This window comes from Maylandia zebra, linkage group LG20 (assembly GCF_041146795.1).
Source record: "Maylandia zebra isolate NMK-2024a linkage group LG20, Mzebra_GT3a, whole genome shotgun sequence".
Taxonomy (NCBI): domain Eukaryota; kingdom Metazoa; phylum Chordata; class Actinopteri; order Cichliformes; family Cichlidae; genus Maylandia; species Maylandia zebra.
This window is the reverse complement of record NC_135186.1, coordinates 37965098-37986778: the sequence shown is the minus strand read 5'-3', so window position 1 is coordinate 37986778 and position 21681 is coordinate 37965098. Positions and strand designations below refer to the sequence as shown.

The 21681-nt window shown below is 48.4% G+C and overlaps 1 protein-coding gene across 3 annotated transcripts in view; it reads left to right on the top strand.

Annotated features, from left to right (window-relative positions):
• lama5 (laminin, alpha 5) overlaps positions 1 to 21681 on the top strand; it is a 73361-nt gene that overhangs the window by 48640 nt on the left and 3040 nt on the right. For all 3 annotated transcript variants that reach the window (XR_001341950.3, XM_014410258.3, XM_014410257.3), the window contains exons 38-76: positions 183 to 290; positions 408 to 491; positions 713 to 943; positions 1045 to 1158; positions 1246 to 1376; positions 1651 to 1731; positions 2124 to 2338; positions 2425 to 2525; positions 2925 to 3108; positions 3531 to 3671; positions 3748 to 3899; positions 3984 to 4094; positions 4498 to 4609; positions 4695 to 4868; positions 6106 to 6302; positions 6382 to 6501; positions 7012 to 7166; positions 7236 to 7365; positions 7451 to 7553; positions 7635 to 7748; positions 7860 to 8042; positions 8919 to 9061; positions 10080 to 10259; positions 10405 to 10544; positions 10656 to 10800; positions 11017 to 11150; positions 13479 to 13638; positions 14631 to 14765; positions 14889 to 15028; positions 16312 to 16444; positions 16555 to 16698; positions 16845 to 16975; positions 17060 to 17221; positions 17352 to 17478; positions 18289 to 18443; positions 18615 to 18798; positions 19094 to 19231; positions 19348 to 19507; positions 19588 to 19718. Coding sequence is in view for 2 of the 3 variants with exons in the window: in XM_014410258.3 (XP_014265744.3) it covers positions 183 to 290; positions 408 to 491; positions 713 to 943; positions 1045 to 1158; positions 1246 to 1376; positions 1651 to 1731; positions 2124 to 2338; positions 2425 to 2525; positions 2925 to 3108; positions 3531 to 3671; positions 3748 to 3899; positions 3984 to 4094; positions 4498 to 4609; positions 4695 to 4868; positions 6106 to 6302; positions 6382 to 6501; positions 7012 to 7166; positions 7236 to 7365; positions 7451 to 7553; positions 7635 to 7748; positions 7860 to 8042; positions 8919 to 9061; positions 10080 to 10259; positions 10405 to 10544; positions 10656 to 10800; positions 11017 to 11150; positions 13479 to 13638; positions 14631 to 14765; positions 14889 to 15028; positions 16312 to 16444; positions 16555 to 16698; positions 16845 to 16975; positions 17060 to 17221; positions 17352 to 17478; positions 18289 to 18443; positions 18615 to 18798; positions 19094 to 19231; positions 19348 to 19507; positions 19588 to 19718 (5583 nt within the window). In the remaining variant the exon portion in view is untranslated. The remainder of the gene's footprint in view (positions 1 to 182; positions 291 to 407; positions 492 to 712; positions 944 to 1044; positions 1159 to 1245; positions 1377 to 1650; positions 1732 to 2123; positions 2339 to 2424; positions 2526 to 2924; positions 3109 to 3530; positions 3672 to 3747; positions 3900 to 3983; positions 4095 to 4497; positions 4610 to 4694; positions 4869 to 6105; positions 6303 to 6381; positions 6502 to 7011; positions 7167 to 7235; positions 7366 to 7450; positions 7554 to 7634; positions 7749 to 7859; positions 8043 to 8918; positions 9062 to 10079; positions 10260 to 10404; positions 10545 to 10655; positions 10801 to 11016; positions 11151 to 13478; positions 13639 to 14630; positions 14766 to 14888; positions 15029 to 16311; positions 16445 to 16554; positions 16699 to 16844; positions 16976 to 17059; positions 17222 to 17351; positions 17479 to 18288; positions 18444 to 18614; positions 18799 to 19093; positions 19232 to 19347; positions 19508 to 19587; positions 19719 to 21681) is intronic.

Genomic DNA, 21681 nt, shown 5'->3' with positions numbered 1-21681 from the left:
CCGCTGTTACGCTCCAACGACCGGCTTCAGATGGCAGCCTGCTGCAACCTGCATGCGCGCAGCAGACGTGCAGGTTTTATCTGTCGCAGATAAACTGCAGGCCGCGCTTTGTGTTTCATCAGCCTGTACGCCGCGTGGTGCTCTGTTTGTGTCTGAGCTTTGATCTGCTCCTGTCTGCACAGGTCTCCTCCTACGGAGGCTATCTCAGGTACCGTCTGCACACGCAGACCATGAGAGGAGACGTGCTGCCTCTGCCCGCCGAGGCCCCGAAACCCGACATCATCCTCAAGGTGCAAAGCACGCACACGCACGTGCACACACAGACACACACACCTGTGCCCTCTCATATGTAGCGTTAGCTGTGTGTTAGCATGCTGACAGCTTTACTTCCTGTTTCTGTTGTCCAGGGTAACCAGATGACCCTGGTGTTCATGGAGAGAGAATACTCGTCCCCTGAGGAGCCTCACCTGGGCATCGTCCACATCGTTGAGGTAACGTCACCTGTGCATTCTTCTGTGATATTAGAAAGCTGTTGACTCCTGACCCCATGAGAGGCCTCAGGAAGCCGTTTTAGAGGTTCCCTGTAAACACTTGTGCAGCGTAAGCTCTGGTCAGCTAGTGCACCTGTACCTGTCACTCAGCTGATGTCAGAATGTGACCTCACAGCGGAGCCGATGACGATGTTTTCTTCGTGTCCTTCCTGTGCTTACAGGGAAGTTTCCGTCACTTTCGGACCGGTAACCCGGTGTCCCGAGAGGAGCTGATGATGGTTCTGGTCGGGCTGGAGTCTCTGCAGATCCGAGCCCTGCACTCCCAGTCAGCCCAGTCCGTGTCGCTGCGTGGCGCCGTGCTAGAGGGTGCAGAGAGCCTGCCTGTTGGACGCCACGCCAACAATGTGGAAATCTGCATGTGTCCCGCCAACTACCTGGGAGACTCATGCCAGGTGAGGGACGGGGTTTGGATCTGGGTTTGTTGGGGTGGTGACTCGCAAAGAGGAGGCGGTGATGGCGGATAAAGGTTAAAGGTCGTGATGTGTGTGTGCAGAGATGTGCTCCGGGGTACTACAGAGACACCATCGGCCTGTTCCTGGGGAAGTGTGTTCCCTGTAGCTGTAACGGACACTCGGACCAGTGTTTGGATGGATCTGGGATCTGTGTGGTGAGGAGCTCTGATTGCACGCTGCCTCCTGACGTCCTCTCGCTCTGATGTCACGGATCTCTAACCATTCTTGTCTCTGTCCGTCAGAACTGCCGGCACAACACGGCCGGCGACCACTGTGAGACGTGCCAGGGGGGGTTCCTAGGTAACAACAGCGTGGATGGTCAGGCCGTGACGTGCTCCAGCTGCCCCTGCCCGCTGAGAGCTCCATCCAACAAGTCAGTACCTCCACTCCCTATGCCTCAGCCCATTCCTGTATGTTTGTTGGGAATACTGGGAATTTAGCATGAATTTAAGGTTCAATGATTCAGGCGCATTTAGTGTTTAGTCATCAGTAAATATGGAAGCTGAAAATGTTAAAGGCCCCACATTGCTGCCCTGAGGAACGCCACAAGTAACATTTCCTGTTTTTCAAACTAAGAGTCTCCCACGTGCTTTGATGCTGTCCTGATTTGTAGTTTTTCACTCTTCTTCCTTCCTGTCTGTCTGTAGTTTTGCAGAGGGCTGCGTGCAGAGAGGTGACAGCATGCAGTGTCGCTGTATGCCCGGCTACGCCGGACCGAACTGCGAAAGGTAAACGAGTGGAGCCGCGCTCCAGACGTCCGTACTAAACATGCTCCTCACAGTGAGGTCAGCGGGCGACCTCGTCTCCAAATACTCAGGGTTCAGGAGCTCCACCCATGTAAGAGGGCCAATCAGAAAGAATGTTGGTCTGCAGGGGGAGGAGCTTAAACAGCCTGTTTCAGACAGAGGATGAAGTGAGGGCTGATGGTGCTGAAATCACCCTGAAACGTTCTCAGTCATTAAGAAATCAAATAAAAATTAATAATTTTATGAAATGAATGATAAAGTTAAATATACAAACTAATGATGCTGGTAGGAAGGAAAACGCCACACGCTGTGTATCCATCATAATCATCAGGTATTTCAGTTAAAAATGCTTCACCTGTCGGCCTCTCTCACAGGTGTGCCCCAGGTTTCTACGGCAACCCGGTGGTTCTGGGCAGCCGGTGTCAGACGTGCGATTGCAGCGGGAACTCGGACCCCAACATGCTGTTCACCGACTGCCACCCGCTGACGGGACACTGCCTCAGCTGCATGCACAACACGGCCGGGCTGCGCTGCGAGAGCTGTGCCCCCGGTTACTACGGTGACGCCATTAACGCCAAAAACTGCACCCGTGAGTTCGGCGTCCCGCGGTCACGTGATCAGGTTTGGCAGTGCAGGCTGCAGGTGGATTCAGCGTGTGTGTGCTTTCTAATGCAGAGTGTGACTGCTCTCCGTGTGGAACCGAGTCATGTGACCCGCACAGCGGACAGTGCCGCTGCAAGCCCGGAGTCACCGGGCCGCTCTGCGATCGCTGCGAGGTGAGAGCGCTCTCTGAGGTCACATCACCACAACATCTGTCATTTAAACACGGCCGCCATGTTGGAAGTGGTCTAGAGCCGCACGAGGAGTCGACAGTGATCCACGCGGCGGCGCCATCTTTAGAACATATGAATGTAGCTCAGACTGTCACAGAGTGATGACAGAAAGAGGTCTGTGAATACTTTTTAAAAACATACATACAACGGAAACATACGTTTTTCTAAATGAGTCACAAAAAAACGAGCCGTATAAGAGGAGAAACGGCGTGCTGGGTCAGGTGATTCATGATGTAACGAGGTCAGAGGTCAGTCCTGCGGTTGGTGACGTGTTTGCTCAGTTTCAGAACACGTATGTTATTCTAAAATGCTCATTCAGATTATTGTTACTCCTCCTCTCAGGATGGCTCGTTTGGCTTCGACTCGTGCTCCGGCTGCCGTAAGTGTGACTGTGACGCCGCTGCGGCGCTCGTCCAGCCGTGTGACCCTCAGAGCGGTCAGTGCGCCTGCAGGCCTGGAGTGAGCGACTCGAGCTGCCGGCAGTGCGCTCCTGGATTCTGGGACTACGGACCCAACGGCTGCAAGAGTGAGGAAACACAAACATCATCACACAAAAGAGGGGTAGGCGGGAAGGTAGGCGGGAAGGTTGGCGGGAAGGTTGGCGGTCCGATCCCCACCTGCTCCAGTCTGGTTGCCAAATATCCTTGGGCGTGATACTGACCCCAAGCTGCTCTCTGAAGCCTCCCTGTGCATGTGACTGTTAGAAAGCAAGAGCTCAGGTAGATTAGCACAAGAACATCTACTGTGTGACACACACACAGATACCTGCTAACACCATGCCGCCATGTTATTGGTCAGATGATGTCATTAAAGGCTCTGACGGCCTTTAATGACATCATCTAACCAATAACAGATGATGTCTGTCAGTGTGAGGCAGCTGCAGCGGCCTGATCAGTCACTGCGCTGCATGTTGGTGTGTTTAACCTGAAGCCCCTCCCTCACCTGCAGAGTGTGACTGCAGAGGAGGACACTGCGACCCGCGCACAGGAGAGTGTCGCTGTCCCGACGGGATGACGGGCCGACAGTGTGACGTCTGTTTGCAGAGGTACAGCGTCCCGACGGAGGACCTGCACGGCATCCACTGCGAGCGTGAGTCTCACACACTCAGAGGCTCTTTGCAGCGTTTGTAATCCGGTGAAGCTCAGCGTGTGCGTTTTTCTCTCAGTGTGCGACAGCTGCGTCGTCGTGCTGCTGGAGGATCTGGAGAGGCTCGACGACGACTTCCTGTCGGCGTCGGCTCGGCTGAGGAGCCTGAACGCCAGCTCCGTGGCCCGGGCTCAGCTGCAAAGCCTCGACAAGTCCATGGAGGACGCCGCTGTGAGTTCACGCACAAGCACACACCTGAGGCTGCGAGCACCGTGCTGCAGGGGCACTAATCAAACTCACTTTCCCATGATTCAGCGGGCCATTGAGGACTACAACAACACACTGCAAGACAGCCTGAGTCGCACCGACATGCTGGAGGCAGAAATCAGCACCATCAGTGAGGACATCGACGAGCTGCAGAACAAAGTGAGGAGCGCGCACACACACACACACACACACACACACACACACACGCGATTGTTCCGATGGTCCAGATCCACACTTTGGGAGCGCCTCCTGTAAAGGCCCGCTCTTCTCTGAGCTTTAATCCTGAGCCAGGGCAGCGAGGAGGGCGGGGTCTGCTGTGTCTCCGGTGGTGCATTCACGGGTGATCGGAAAAACCTGACTTCATGATGCAGACCTGTCACCGGGCCGTAGGCTAACGCTAACATTCCAGACTCACGGCGACGATTCCTCGACGCCAGTTCGGTTTCCGTTTGTTCAAACTGTCTGTCGACGTTTTACAGGCAGCAGGAAGAAGAGCACACAGGTTTGTATCACACGTGCGTCATTAACACACATAAAATCTGACAGCTGTCTTTTTTTCCAGACGTCGGCAATGACCAGCCGGGTCGGCGAGCTACACAGTGGCACAAACAGAACGTACCGGCGGGCCGAGGATGTGTTGTCCCTCCTCGGGAACGTGAGCGCCAATATAAACGGTACGGCGTGAGAACAGAGTTTCAAATCTGAAGACCTGACAGGAGGCAGAGCGATGCTTGGACCCTTGTGCTTGTGTGTCCACAGAACTTCTGCTGAGGTCGAACAGTTCTTCGCTAAACGAGACGGAGGCAGAGGAGGATGGCGAGGAGAGGGAGAGGAAGATGAGGGAGGTGCAGGCCATGCTGAGGGAGATGAGGCACAGGAGCTGCACAGGTCAGAAGAAGATGGCCGACAAAGAGAAGGCAGAGGCTGAGAAACGTAAGTTTATTCATTTTAATCAGCTGTGATGAGCACGCTCAGTCTAACCCACAGACCGATCTGACGAGAGAGACGACCTTCAAAGTAAAACAGGAAAGTAGGGCTGCACGATTAATCGTTAGAAAATCGCGATCTCGATTCATACTTATGTGCGATCTCATTTCCAAATGACAACGATTTTTAAAAAAAAGACGACGATTGTACCGCATTTTGATCCGGGACGTAATCTGCATGAAAACAAGCGCTCACTCTTCCTGCTCAACAAATGACAAGGGCGGAGCCTTATACCACGTGATACAGAAGCTGTGCCGTGTGATGCTAAAATTAGCAGGGAAACAACAACGGAGAGCACGTCAGGGATGACGAGAAAGTGACAGGAGAAAATCCGTCCCGGTCAACCACCCAAACATCAATAATGGGAACCTTATACAGCGCTTCCCTATACCTGTCGACCTCCCGCAGGCACAAAGACATTACGGAGGCTATCACTTATCACCTGACCAAAGATATGGCTCCATCAACACTGTGCAAAACGAGGGATTTAGGAAAACGATCAACACCCTAGACAAACGCTGCACAGTGCCGTCCCGCAACTATTTTTCTATTGTTGCACTACCTGCTCTATACACGCAGCGTCGAGCAACGGTGGAGACGGAATTTCAAGCAGTACAACATTTTGTTGTTTTTATGTTTATTTATTGTTTTTATGTTCAGTCTCAACTGTTACGAAGTTGATGTGCAGTTAATAAGTGCAATAAATATTTATACTGGAAAAGAGAATCGTGAGAGAATCGTGATCTCAATTCTAAGCCAAACAATCGTGATTCTCATTTTATGCAAAATCGTGCAGCCCTATAAACAAGAGAACTAATACAGAACCAGGACATTAACACAGGAAGAGACCGAACTTACCCAAACTCTGCATGAAGCAGAATTCGCAGAACGGGATGAAACATTCGACAGTGTCAGGAGGAACCAGACGCCCTCTGAGAAGACATGAACATCAGATCAGGGTCACAGACGACGAGTTAAACTTCCAGCAGCTCGTCGGACCTGTGAACCAGCTCACACCTGCCCGAGAACGAGGGATGAAGTATCTGCTGCAACATCTGGATGTTTGATGGTTTTATTAAATGTCTCTGACTCGCTGCTGATGTCACTTCAGCGTTTAAAAGCTAATGAGCAGGTTTGTGTTTGAGCTGACAGGACCGCCCGTCTGTGTCTTGTGTTCTCGTAGTGTTGGATCGGGTCAGCAGGCAGCTGGTGGACCGTCACGAGGAAAACGACAACCTAACTCGATCCATCAGTGACCGTCTCTCCCGCCTCCACGCTGACACGATGGACCTCCGAGACGCCCTGAATGAGGCCGTGAACAACACGGCGAGAGCTGCCGAGATCAACAACGCCAACGAGAAAAGCCTGGACGACCACAACGTAAGAGCAGCAGAGGAAGGAACATGGAGAACGTGGAGAACACCAAGTGATGACTAACCGCTGTCTGTCTGTCTGTCAGAGGAGGGTGGTGGACCTGCAGATGAAGTCAACCGAGGTGAGAAAACAGCTGAACGTGTCTGCAGATCACCTTCATCAAGTCAACAACGACGTGTGGTCCATGGTGCAGAACTCCAAAGAGGTTTGAATGTCACACATTAAACTTGTCTGTGTGTGCATGCGTCACAGATTTACAGGGGCCGCTTCATCTTCAGCACAGCCGTGATTCAGCCCTCAAAGTGTTCTCAGTCTGCCGGAATCTACGTCCTAACTACTAACAGTGCTAACACCTGCTAACAGTGCTAACACCTGCTAACAGTGCTAACACCTGCTAACACCTGCTAACAGTGCTAACACCTGCTAACACCTACTAACAGTGCTAACACATGCTAACACCTGCCAACAGTGCTAACACCTGCTAACAGTGCTAACACATGCTAACACCTGCTAACAGTGCTAACACATGCTAACACCTGCTAATGGTGAACCATGGCTGGTTACAGCTCACAGATCTGAGGCTGGAGCTCGGACTGTTTCGTTGCTCTGGCAGGCTCAGAATCAGAATTCTTGTTGAAGATCAAAAACTTTCTTCTTTAGGTCTTTACCTCCCCTTGACCAGGCTACGTCCCCTTCAGCTCTTTCTCTCCCTCAGGAGTACGAGCACCTTGCAGCTCAGTTGGATGGCGCCCGGATGCTGCTGGCCCAAAAGGTTCAGAATTTGTCTCAGACTAACTCTAAAATCCCGCTGGTGGAGAAGGCGGAGAAGCACGCTGAGCTACTCGGCGCCCTGGCCATGAACCTGTCCAGGTAGGTGTACGACATTTAGTTCTTGTGCTTCATGAAACCAAACCAAAAGCTGTGTGCGTCTGTCTGCAGTTTGATCGCAGAAACAAAGAAGGACGGATTCATAGACGTAACGCAGTCGTACAACAAGATCGTCGTCAGCATCGAGCAGGCCGAGGAGGCCGCCAAGATGGCCAGCGAGGCTACCAACAGCACATTAGAGGTAAAAAAAAAAACCAAAATCACAAGTTTGTCCTTTGAGGTGACTTTAAAAACCGAAACTGAAAGTGTGTTGGTCTTGTTTTCAGAGCGTGAAGGGCCAGAACCTCGGTCAGAAGGCGGAGTCTCTGAAGAACCACAGCATGGATCTGAAGGATGAAGTGGAGAAGCTGAATGATGACCTGAACACCAGTAAGCCCAGTTTGGATTGCAGAGATTCATAAATGAACCCTTTCATCTTCAGTTTGCATCACCTTCGTTTTTCTGCTGCAGCTCTGAGGCCACGACTGGAAGATGCTCAGCGCCGGCTCCAGGACGCCAAAACCAAACAGGTTCAACTGACCGAGGACCTGGAGGCGCTCCAGAGCAACCTCAACGCCACCAAAAGTACGACTGTTTAAAACACGTTGCGCTTACACAATTTGGGTATTTAAGGTTTCCCACGTGACTCCTCACCGCTCACGGCTTCCTGTCGTCTTCTTCTTCTGTGCTGCTCAGACATCAGTGCACAGGTCAACGAAGCCAAGCAAACAGCGGCTAAGGCAAACAGGACGGCCACCGGCATCAACGACACCCTGCGTCCTATCAAAGAGAAGCTGGATGAATGGCAGCACACTTACGGAGACGCCAACGCCACGAGCGAGGACATCAACACCGCCCTGATGGACGCCAACAACACCGGTGAGTGATAAACGCTCGCTGCCATGCGCTGTGGGGATGGTCGAAAGATTTCAGACCCAAGCACAGGCAGACGCAGAAACTGAGGTCAAAGTGAGATTAAATCCTGATAAATCAAAACAATCGATCCAAAATCCGACTGATCACAGAGATTCCAAACAGCTGGAGCGAGCCAGAGACAGTAAATACAAATGGCAAAAGGAAGTAGATCCAAATACAAAGCATGAGTCTTTCAAAATAAAACAGGAAGCAACCAAACACAGAGATAATGTTTGAGCATATGAAAAGCTAAGAAAAATTCGGGACTGAACCAACGAAGACCCAACATACTCAAACAATCAAACGAAGAACTAACATTATATAAAATAATAAGACGGACGAATTCCACAAACGTCTGAACTGTCCAGAGCACGACTCACCTGAATGTCTTTGAATTTCAGGACTTTAGGAAGAAATGAGCAGTTTGAAAGAAATGATGAATTATTTAATTTGATTTTATGTATATAACACCAAATTACAGGAACAGTTCAAAGGTGCCACCTGCCACAACTGTTTGGGGGTTATTTATGAGCTCCACCAAAATAAAAGCATGTCAAACTGAAAACTGCGACTAATGACAGACATCTAATATTCAGGAACCACAAATGAAACTCGTCTCTAATCATTCATCAGGTCGCTGAGCCCTCCAAAGGTTAGGCCGTGGTTCTGTTTGAGCTGCACATCTCAGATTGTAATTTTTTAAATTGAGTGTCAGACATTAATTTTGTTTGCCTTTGAAAGGTGTTCCAACCAGGTAAAAAGGCCTGGATGTTACCTGAACACTCACGTAGGGGGCGCTGGTGAGACATGAGCTGTAAATGTCTGTCTGTCTGTCTGCAGTGCACAGGCTGGGTGAAGCTATTCCTGAACTCTTGAAGAGGCTGGGCGACCTGCAGAATTACTCTGTTCAGATGCCAAACATCTCCGAGAACATCAATCGCATCCGACAGCTCATAGAGCAGGCGCGCAATACTGCCAACAAGGTACACCCACAGACTGTATAAAAAGATGGACAGAGCCAAATATGTGGCCATATTTGGATGCTATTGCTAGCTAGCTTGGTTATCGCAGATACCTGCTCATAGTGCTGAGTTGGGCGCTGTGTTAGTGCAGTGACCTCACAGCAGCCGTGTTATTGGTCACATGATGTCATTAAACATGCTCCGAAAGACTCCAACAACACGGTCCAGAGGTCCAGTTTAGCCTAGCCGACAGCTAGCAGCTACAGCCACCTGTGTCAGCACCCACCTGTCTATAGAGGCCAAACAGTTTGTGTATGAGGCTGTAAACATGTTTATTTCGAATGTAAAATTTTGACATGGGAATGACTCACTGCTGCCTCTGCTGGACATCAGAGGAACTGCAGGTTTTCATTTGATTTTTTAGTCCTGGAGGTCAGTGCTAGGTGTTTCCATCAGAGGTCCTTATCACAATCAGATTACTTTATTAATCCCTAAGGAAATTACGTCATTCTAATAGTCTTTTATCGTCATTGTACATGTACAGCTAAATTGTGGGTCCTAATAAAATATAAATCATAGACAACAGAGAAATATACACAAAATCATACACAGACACATTGGAGAACAAAATACTGGCAAAGTGATCGGAGGCAGTGGAAAGGACCGAGTGTGAGTGGGCTGAGGGATAAGGGTTACTCAGACCATGGCTCAGATTGGTGAGGTCGGTGTGTAGGGGTGGGGTGTGGGGGCGGGGCCAGTGTTTGTTAACAGTCTGATTGGCTGTGGGGGAGGAAGCTGTTAGTGAGTCTGGAGGTGTGGGAGACTGAGGAGTGGGAGAAGGCCAGCAGCGGGACACGGAGGAAGTGCAGCCGCTGCTCGACCTTCGTTACCAGGGCGATGGCGTTGTGGGTCCAGGTGAGATCAGTGGAGATGTGGGTTCCCAGAAACCTGAAGGTGGAGACGGATTCCATTTATACTGAGAGGGGAGCGGACCTGTCCTGACGTCCATTACGAGTTCTTTTCCTCCTTCCCCATCCAGGTGAGCGTATCCATGAAGTTCAATGGGAGATCAGGCGTTCAGGTGCGTACGCCGCCTAACCTGGCTGACCTGGCTGCTTACACATCCATGAAGCTCCACATCAAGCTGCCGGACGCAGTGCGGACGCGGCGACAGGATCCTTCCAACAGTCAGTTTGTGTTTTACCTCGGCAACAAAAACGTAAGTGTGAGGACAGATTGGACTTCATGTCGCTCGTCAAGTCTGTCAGTCCTCGTCGGGGTGTGTCTTTATTAACTGGGATAAATTTAGGACTCGTGAACATCGGAGGTGTCGTGTATTTTAAATCTGTGTTTGGGGTTTGCAGCCGGGTCAGGAGTTCCTGGGCATGGCGTTGGTGGGGAAACGGCTGCACTGGTACTTTAACGTTGGAGGAGAAACTGCAGTTGTGAAGATGAAAAACGACATCCAGTCCAAAGGAAGATTCAGCACCGTCTCCCTGGAGAGGTGAAGCGCACGATGTAACACAACACGGTGTCATTCGATTAAACATGAATGTTTATGCTAGCTGTGTGCAGGAGTTGTAGCATTGATCTGCTCCGGTGTTGGTGCGCGTAGGATGCTGCAGCACGGTCTGATGTCCGTATCTGTGGACACCTCAACCAGCAAATACTCTGAGAAGGCTGAAGGAGATCAGGGGCTCCTCAAACTCTCGGCCAATGACACCGTCTTCTATGTGGGAGGATATCCGAATACTTTCACAGTACGTACTGGAAGAGCTGTAAACCCACCAGTTACAGAGCGTTTCCGCATGTTACGCTTATTTTAGTCAGTACAATAAAACTGAGCAGGTGGAGCCAGAGTGAGAATAACTGAGAACGCCTGTGTTGGTACGCAGGCTCGTTGATGTTTACACATTAGTGCCTCGACCACAGGAATAATGAAGAGTTTCCACTTTCTCTGGTGTTTTTGTCTTTAGCCACCTGAAGTGCTCGCCCTGCCCAACTTTAAGGGCTGCATTGAGCTGGACTATCTGAACGAGGAGGTGATCAGTCTCTACAGCTTTGTGGACGTCTTCAATCTCAACACCACGGTGGACATACCGTGTGCCAGGTCCGTCTGCTGTTCCTGCATCTCATTTCAGTATCATTGTGTAAATGCAAACGTTTGTGTTCTTTCTGTTGAATTTAAGCTTATAGCTGAACACTGACGCTCACAGCAAGGGCGTGGATTTGGTTTTGGCGTTGGTGGGGACGGATGATTCAACCACCGAACCCTGCCCTGTTTCTTTGTTTTTCCTTTTTGTTTTTGCTTCTTAATAAAAAGAGGAGAAATATACTTGCCTACATGTGCTATTCTACGTGCTTTTAAACCGTTTAAAATCACAATTCATAGTTGAATTATTACACAAATGACTAAGTATTTCAGGCTTTAGTTTACTTCAGCCATAATCCATATAAATCAGGTATCATACAAAAATAAAAATAGCTTCAAATAAAAGAACAATAAAAGAATATGACTTTAAGGACTTAACAGCATTACTTCAGTTACACCAACATCTCTGACACATCAGCACTAAGGGAACACTGAGTGACCTGCTGGGTTTTGTCCATAAAACTACTCGTCTAAGATGACCTCAGAGTCAAAGATCTCTCAGCAACATTATGCAACAGTTTAGGCTCTACTGCCCGATCAGATCAGTGAGCTGGGATTTTCTATTCTAAGCATGAGCTACTGTTACAGCAACTGACATTAATACTACTGGTGTCCCACACAACAACTCAACGTTCACTATGTGAAGCAGCCAAACACAGGCCTGCTCCTCTCGTTAATTGAGATAAACTGCTGGCATGTTGGTTTTACATCTATACTGTCCAGTCTGTCCTGGTGGACACACAGCAGCATTGTTTAATCCCATTTGAGTCATTGTTGACCTTAGCCCTGTTTTTAGTCTTCTGAGAGCACTGAAGCTTCTTTCAGCCTCAGTACCTGCGTTTTATCCTCAGATTAAATTATTATTCTGTTCGTGATGGGCCTCACCTTTGGCCCTGGCTCCTCCCCTCTGACTGCACTAGGATATATTTCCACCTGATAAAATAACACATTGATTTGTGCCATATAAAAAGTGAGACGTGTCAATTCAGACTCTTTGTCAAATATACACTAATGAATCAATTTACATCAGCAGCCTGACAACTGTCATGATAATAAATACTAGTTAATCTGTAGCACCAACTCATCAGTCACCTGTGAGCTCGCCTCTTCACCTCTGAGCTACAACATGGCAGAGCTGCCTCTGTCAGCTGATGAATGACAGTGAGACATTCCACATACATGCAGTCACACATGAGCTTCAAATACAGTCATGAACCAACAAGTCATCATTTCACCTGTGATCTTGTGTCACCATCACTCTCTGAGCTTTGTGTTGGTTCTTCACCTGACAAACAGGACATACACGACAATAAGAATAAAATGTGCAGCTGCTTCAGTGTTTCTGTCACTTTGTGCAGATCTTGACTCATCAGTAATGTTTGTAGGCTGAGTGCATTTTAAAACTGTGCAAACTGCACTACAAGGTGGAATATTTGCAAAATCATGACGACCTCATGACATTTTGTCTCAAACATTAACCCTATGAATACGTCAGTGCCATTAGGATGAAATTATTGTGTCACCAACATGTTAACGTTAGACATATAATTCTAACAGCCTCTGTAAACTAATATCCGGGCTGCTCGAGGCTGCCGTTTCCTCTGACAGTTTCAATCAAAATTAGAAACGCTGCTCTGAGACTGAGAGAACTAACAGTGCTGCCTATTGTGCAGGTAGTTTCCCAAACACGTTATTCATGGTTACATACAGTTTCAGACTGATGTGGGCCAAAGCCTAGCATAGCCTGTGACGTTATTGTGACACATTTTATGAGTGAACTTGGCTTTAAGTGACTCACAGGTTTCTTTGAAAAACACTTTCTTACATCCAGCTTCTTCCTCTTTGCTGCCGTCCTCCTCCTCGCAGCGCAGGTTTACCGCTGCTGAAACTAAACAGAGCTCCCTGAAAGGCTCAGCCAATCACATTGGCCATAATTGTCACATGATGTAGGACTCCAGTAGAGAACGTAATTTAACTCTTTCTGCTCTGCTGGGTGAACGAGACGCTGACAGATCGTTTTTTTTCTTGTTTTTCTTTACTCGAAGAGATCAAATTATTGGTGGGGACAATTCTATAATCGCTGAATATTGGTGGGGACATGTCCCTTCCGTCCATGCCAAATCTACGCCCTTGGCTCACAGACGAGTGGATGAACGTTCATCACTTATTAAATGATGACTTTACAAAAAAAGAAAGTTTTCATCATTTTGTTATTTTCTGAGATACTCTGGTGTGTTTCAACTCCTAACTTTGTCTCTTAAATATGTGTGTGTGTTTAACAAACAGGACAAGAGCCACCTCTGAGCCCTATGTCAGTGATGGAGCGTACTTTGATGGGACCGGCTATGCAAAGTTTAATTTTTCTCAGTCAGGAAAAGGTTACTTCGTGCAACAGGAAATCAAACTGCAGTCGCAGAACGGGATCCTGCTGATGATGCAGAATGAGGTAACGCTGCTTATACGCTCACAGACCCTCAGAGGGCTGCTCACCTGTCCTTGTAAGCCCCGCCCCTATTATAATGAAAGAAGATGCTAGTTGCACTTCCTTATTCACAGCAGTGGGTGCTCTTTACACACAATCCCCTACAGTTCATAGCAAAAATGCTGAAGGCCGTAACACAGAATAGAATAGAATAGAATAGAATAGAATGGGTTTATCGTCATTGTACCTACAATGACATGACAGTGTTCCTCCTGTAAGAACTAAAGAGAACAGTACATATACATATTTACATACACCGAACAAACAGATCACATGCACAGCATAAAGAGAGTTCACAGAGTAATCAGGTGACCTTGCTACGCCCACATGACTTATTATCAGGCTTTATTGACCCTGGAGTCCAGTCGCTGCGTGCAGCACACAAAGCTGCCTCATTTCCACACTCGTGTTCTAGGTTTTCTTCTAATAACCTGACATATTGGATTCGCATTTGCAGGTTTTGCACTTCTTCCCTGGTCATCATCACTTCTGTTATTCTCTGTTTGTTGTGGTGACACTCGTGCAAATACGGAGCCGTCAGAAGAAGCTTGAGTTACTTCTTATACAGGGTAACTGGAAGAATGAACTTTTCTACTCAAGCACTCAGAGCGCTTTATACAACAGGCCCGAGCTGCAAAAGTGCAGATGTCCTGTCCTTCTACTGAAGTACAGGTACTTGTGTATAAAAATACACTGATTCAACTTCTTTACTCAAATACAGTAAAGAAGTATTTGTACTTCATTAGCTCTGAACAAGCCTCATGCGCAGCAGCACTTTAACATTCAGGCTCTGATAGCTGCACCATAGCAGCCAACCTTCCCGTTAGTGGAAGGGTCGACCTCCTGGACCGGGGTCATGGCCATCAAATGTCCGGCTCTGGTTCCCACTGTACTTATTACACACATATCTGTATATTTTCCTCTGTAACTGGATTTCTTTTCTGTCTGCTGTGCAGCAAAATCAGTTTGTGTGTGTGGCGGTGCTTCGTGGCCAGGTCAAGCTCTTCTATAATATTAACGGTTCTCTGGTGGACGTCGAGCCCGTGGCTCCGCCTGAGCTCTTGCAGATGAGCAACGGCGAGCCCAACAGTGTGAGTCCCTCTGCGTGGTTTTTCATGTTCCTACTTTGAAAGCATGCCGATCACTCTGATTGCTCCTTTTAGTGGTCAGTATTGTGTACTTGTTTGTGACGTGCTGCATTTTTTCCCATATAGCTGTTTCTCATCATCTGGAATGAACTACTTATGGTGAAGAACAACCAAAACGATGCCATCAGGACTAACATAAAAGGCATCCCTCAATTTGACAACAGCTGTTACCTGGGTGGAGTGCCAGAGGACAAGATGCCGGAGATGTACGTGCACTAAGTTTCTTATTGCTCCATTTCTAAGCTAACGTTAGCGAGTCTGGAACTGCATGAGTGGAAAAGAGGCACAGGGGCAGGGCTAAAGGGGGCATCTGGGGTGGCACAGGCCCTACTGACATTTGTATGTTACCCTCTAGAATTGTTGTCATGTCAATGATTAAAGATTGGAGCGGAGGATGGGCAAATCTAACTCCTGTTTTTTAACATTATAAATGAAATATACAATATGAAAAATGTAAAGGCTTTTGAATTAAAACAAATCGGCAGCACGGTGGCACGGTGGTTAGCACTGTTGCTGCACAGCAAGAAGGTCCTGAGTTCAATTCCAACATCAGGCCGGGGTCTTTCTGTGTGGAGTTTGCATGTTCTCCCTGTGTTCGCGTGGGTTCCCTCCGGGTACTCCGGCTTCCTCCCACCGTCCAAAGACATGCAGCTTGTGGGGATAGGTTAATTGGATAATCCAAATTGCCACTAGGTGTGAATGGTTGTCTGTCTCTGTGTGTTGGCCCGGCGACAGACTAGCGACCTGTCCAGGGTGTACCCCGCCTCTCGCCCTATGACAGCTGGGATAGGCTCCAGCGCCCCCAGCGACCCTGAAAAGGATAAGCGAATGGATGGATGGATGGATGGATGGAAAACAATAAATTATTAATTTTAATTAAACATGGAAAAGGATGTGTGAGACACTTACTTACTTATTCCACGTATTTACTATTTATTCTATTGAACATTTGCTGTCCCATTTGACAGTAAACCCGAGCCTTGTTCCAAGGAAGCCGCTGAGAGTAGCTCTAATAATTCATCTCGTTACCTCGCCACTAAGTCTTGTGCTTTGGGGCTGTCTCATATGTTTTAATGCATGTTTATGTCGACAGGAGGCCTGTGAACTTTCAAACTGTGCCTTTGTTTAGCTTATTTTCCAGATTTGCACGAGTCCTGTTATTACTGCCCTTCGTAATGTCTTGGGACTTTTCTTTTGATTTAATTTGAAGTCTTCTGGGTTTGCTGGTCTCACTGAGTACTGTCCAGGCAGCTACAGAGATTTTAAGCATAAAGATGCTGATAGTTACTTGGTCAGCATCAGACAGCAGATTTAGGTTAGCAGCTAGCTGGTAAAAGTAGTATTTTAAATAGTGGACACAAACCTGTAGGAAGTGTTTTCTAATGTGATTTAACATGTTGTGAACTTCTAGTTTCTAATTGGATAAGTTATTATCAGGGATCCGGTCTGGGTCACTAACACTGAGTTCATTGTGTTTGTCTCCCCTCAGGTTAAAGGACAAGTTTTCTAAGACGGGCTCTGTGAAGGCCTGTATCAGGAACGTGAAGGAAAAACAACAGTATATCAGCCTGAAGAATGTGGAGACCTATGGGGTCAGCTTTGGCTGCCATGACAAACTGCTGGTAGGAGGACACACTGAACCCATCAGCGTGTAACAAAAAGGAGTGGATGCAGGTTTTTCATGGTGTGTGTGTGTGTGTGTGTGTGTGTGTGTGTGCGCGCGCATGTGCAGTTGGCTCGTGAGGGTTATTTCCCAGGTCAGAGCTACCTGAACTTTAATGTGATGGATGCTTCTAGTATCATGAACAACTTCTTTGCCGGCCTTGGCTTCAGAACTGAGACGACCGATGGACTCATGTTCTTCCACAAAAACCAGGTCAGAGGAAACCCTCAACCACTTCCTGTTGACCGTTGCCTCTCAGCTGTCTGTTTCCCGTATTCTTCTTCTGTCCTGATCTGTTGGATCTATGATGTGCTGACTTCTTCCTTGTTTCAAACTCTTGTGATTTTCTGTGGCCACAGGAGGACGTCTGTCAGGTGTTTTTGCAGAAAGGCCACATCGTGGTGCAAGCTGGCAACAAGGCGATTAAAACGCAGAAGACGTACAACGATGACATCAGTCATTATGTCACCATATACAACAATGTGACCGGGTAGGATGGCAGCGGTTACATTTTCCTCGCATCCACAGGAAGCAGCGTTCCGAGTGTCATTTGACATCTCTGCTCGTTTCTCAGGATACGTCTGTACGTGGATGACGTGCTGGAGACATCGACTCAGACCACAGTGAACCCAACAATGAAAACTGTCTTGTCCACAATGGGAAACACCTTCCTGGGAGGAATGCCCGAAGGCCCGAACAACCTGGTTGGATGCATTACTAATGTTTTCATCGAGAGGTTAGTTAAAAATGACTTTCATGAGCCGCCTTCATAGATTGACTCATCAGCCTGTGTGAAATGACTGAAACGATTAAAGCTGTTGTGTGAGTTCAGCTTGGATTGTAATGTGTTTGTTTGCCATCTGCAGGGAAACGCAGGAGGTTCTGGACCTGCTGAAAGCCACCAACAATGTAGATGTTTCTATGAAGTGTCCTGCTGCTAAACAGCCTCAGCAGATCATTGCTGCTCAACCAAAACAGAACAACAAGCGCAAGGTACACACAGCAACAAGTGAAGGTACACACAGCAACAAGTGAAGGTACACACAGCAACAAGTGAAGGTACACACACAGGAACAAGTGAAGGTACACACACAGCAACAAGTGAAGGTACACACAGGAACAAGTGAAGGTACACGCAACAGCAACAAGTGAAGGTACACACAGGAACAAGTGAAGGTACACACAGGAACAAGTGAAGGTACACGCAACAGCAACAAGTGAAGGTACACACACAGCAACAAGTGAAGGTACACACAGCAACAAGTGAAGGTACACACAGGAACAAGTGAAGGTACACGCAACAGCAACAAGTGAAGGTACACACAACAGCAACAAGTGAAGGTACACACAGGAACAAGTGAAGGTACACACAGGAACAAGTGAAGGTACACACAGGAACAAGTGAAGGTACACACACAGCAAGTGAAGGTACACACAGGAACAAGTGAAGGTACACACACAGCAAGTGAAGGTACACACACAGCAAGTGAAGGTACACACAGCAACAAGTGAAGGTACACACACAGCAAGTGAAGGTACACACAGGAACAAGTGAAGGTACACACAGCAACAACAAGTGAAGGTACACACAGCAACAACAAGTGAAGGTACACACAGCAACAAGTGAAGGTACACACACAGCAAGTGAAGGTACACACAGGAACAAGTGAAGGTACACACACAGGAACAAGTGAAGGTACACACACAGCAACAAGTGAAGGTACACACACAGCAACAAGTGAAGGTACACACAGCAACAACAATAAGACGTGACTGTGATAAATTCAAGGTTTTCTCTCTTAGGGGAAGCTGAAGAAGCCGTCAGGATCTCGCAGTCGTAACACTAGGGACTCGTGTCAGGGTGAGGTGTCACACCACGAGAGGGGAGCGACGCACTTCAGTGGCTCCACCCACAGCTTCCAGAGATACGACATCCTGCCCAGTTCGTTCGGCTCCACGTGAGTGTGAAAGAAACTTTAAGAGATCCAGTCCCTTTCTTTCTAAGCTCCTTGCATGCCATCATCTGGATGACTGAGAACCTACACAGACACAAGCTGCTAAACAGACTCCGCCCCCTCGTATTCAAGGACCAAACTACAGCTCAGATACTCGTGTTTCTCTGTCTGCAGGCCTCACATCTCCATGCTGTTGAGGATCAACTCATCTGACGGGCTGGTGCTGAGCGCCACCAGCAGGCAGCGAGGAGGAGGCGTGATGACGCTCACAGTCTCAAACGGCCACCTGCTGCTTCAGTTTGGGAAGAAGTTTAACCTACGCAGCTACAGGAAGTACAACGACGACCAGTGGCACACGGTGAGCAAGCACAAAAACACAAACACATGCACACGAACGCACATACTTGTTTTCATAACTTAGTGAGGACATCTCATTGACATAATGCTTTCCCTAGCTGCTTACCCATCAAAAATGAATGCCTAACCCTCAGCCCAATCCTAACCATAACCTAACTGTAACCCTGACACTAAAACCACGTTTTGGTTAGCGTGTTAGCGTTGAGCTAACGTTTTTTGCTACCAGCTGTGTTTGTGTCTCAGACCCACCTGAGTTTACCTGAATGATGTAACCTGATTGCTCCGTGTCCCTGCAGGTGTTCATAAAGCTTGAAGGGCAGAAGATGAGTCTGATTGTGGACGGTATCAGTGTTCAGTCCAACAGGATATCTGGACGAGACCGGACTCGTCTCACCGCACCGTTATACGCAGGAGGAGTCCCTGCCTCTGTGGCGGTAAGCGTTTCTCCTGCTGGTTCCACGCTCAGGCTGACACCTCTGTGCAGTGAAGGTCGCGCCTTTCTGCTCTTCTTCACGCTGGGTACTGAAGCTCTGCTCTTTCTTAACCTCAGGGTCAGGGTTCTTCCGGGTTTGTGGGGTGCATCCGGGATCTGATGCTGAACGGAGCCCCTGCAGGAGACCCCGCTCACAGCCAGGGGACAGTGCCCTGCTTCGCGACCCCTCTGCAGCCCGGAGCCTACTTTTCTGGACGGGGAGGACACATCATGATCGGTACGTACCATTCGTTTCTGTGCACGTGTTGGCCACATTGGGTCGTCATGTCTGAGCGGCGCCTCTGTCCCTCCCTGCAGATGAGTCCTTGGCTCTGAGTCGGGATCTGGAGATCCAGCTCGAAGTTCGACCCATCGTGGACTCTGGGCTGCTGTTGCATGCTGGGACATCGTCTGACCACCACCTGAGCTTAATTCTCATCCAAGGAAAGGTGAGACTCGGGCAGCGTTTCTCCTGAACGTGGTCTACTTGCTGTTTTTCAGGTTTTAAATTTGTGATGTCAAATATTTTTATTTCTGAATGTTTTTATATCATAACTTAAATAAATGACTCAGTTTCCTCTGAAAAGACGACATAAAGGAGTCAGCGTGTAACAGCCAGACCTCTAAATAAGACCTGAACATCAGCTTAGAGCTGCAGGTATCCTCAGTTTGCAGTGCCCCACTGTTCCCCACTCCCACTCAAATCAGTTCAGTTTTATTTACACAGCGCCAAATCACAACAACAGTCGCCTCAGGGCTCTTTATATTGTAAGGTAGACCCTACAATAATACATACAGAGAAAACCCCAACAATCATATGACCCCCTATGAGCAGCACTTTGGCGACAGTGGGAAGGAAAAACTCCCTTTTAACAGGAAGAAACCTCCGGTTCAGGGAGGGGCGGGGCCATCTGCTGTGATTGGTTGGGGTGAGAGAAGGAAGACAGGATAAAGACATGCTGTGGAAGAGAGACAGAGGTTAATAACAGATATGATTCAATGCAGAGAGGTCTGTTAATACATAGTGAGTGAGAAAGGTGACTGGAAAGGAAAAACTCAGTGCATCATGGGAATCCCCGGCAGCCTACGTCTATTGCAGCATAACTAAGGGAGGATTCAGGGTCACCTGGTCCAGCCCTAACTATATGCTTTAGCAAAAAGGAAAGTTTGAAGCCTAATCTTGAAAGTAGAGATAGTGTCTGTCTCCTGAATCCAAACTGGAAGCTGGTTCCACAGAAGAGGGGCCTGAAAACTGAAGGCTCTGCCTCCCATTCTACTTTTAAATACTCTAGGAACAACAAGTAGGCCTGCAGAGCGAGAGCTCTAATAGGGTGATATGGTACTACAAGGTCATTAAGATAAGATGGGGCCTGATTATTTAAGACCTTGCAGGGCTCTAGAGTGCGAAAAATTTGGTCGCAAAGGCAACCAAATTTTTCAGTGGTGCGACCAACTGTTCGGGTAACAAAAAAAAAAAAAAAAAATCTCTGCAACTCTCCGTGTGGTCAACAACAAACACACATTATGTCCCTATCGTGGGCTAAACCAATCAGATATAGTCAGGGGCGGGACTTCTCTGATTGGCTGTGGTCCAGTTGAAAGTGCAGGTGGAAGTGGGAGGTGAGTAGCTTGAATAAAGCGATATCGATTCATTAAATCCTGAATTGACTTTTAAATATAACTGTGTTTTGGCAGAAACGCCAGATTCTCAGATTAAAGCTCACAAAACTATTTCAACAACCACCAAACAGCAAATGAGAGCAGGTACACGGACTCCACACAAAGCCGTAAACGCAGAGCAGACCCAACGCGTCAGAATCAGCTTTGTCTTTCAGCCCCGACGGCCCGTAGACGGACACGCTGTCGGAGCTCAGCGATTCTGATGCGTCCGGTCCGCTCTGTTTACGTCACTGATTCTGAGCTGCAGGTTTTGTCTCTCCAACCAAAATTCACCGAGCCAGCAGCAAAAGAAGCAGCAGACTACGCTTCACATTTGATCAATGCGTCATGAATTCCCTCTGACTTTTGCTGTTTTGCTTCCATCCATCCATCCATCTTCTTCTGCTTTATCCGGGGCCGGGTCGTGGGGGCAGCAGCCTAAGCAGAGAAGCCCAGACCTCCCTCTCCCCAGCCACCTCCTCCAGCTTATCCGGGGGAATACCAAGGCGTTCCCAGGCCAGCCGAGAGATATAATCTCTCCAGCGTGTCCTGGATCTGCCCCGGGGCCTCCTCCCGGTGGGACATGCCTGGAACATCTCACCCAGGAGGCGCCCAGGGGGCATCCTTGTCAGATGCCCGAACCACCTCAGCTGGCTCCTTTCGATGTGGAGCAGCAGCTGCTCTACTCTGAGCCCCTCCCGGATGGCCGAACTTCTCACCCTGTCTCTAAGGGAGAGGCCAGCCACCCTTCGG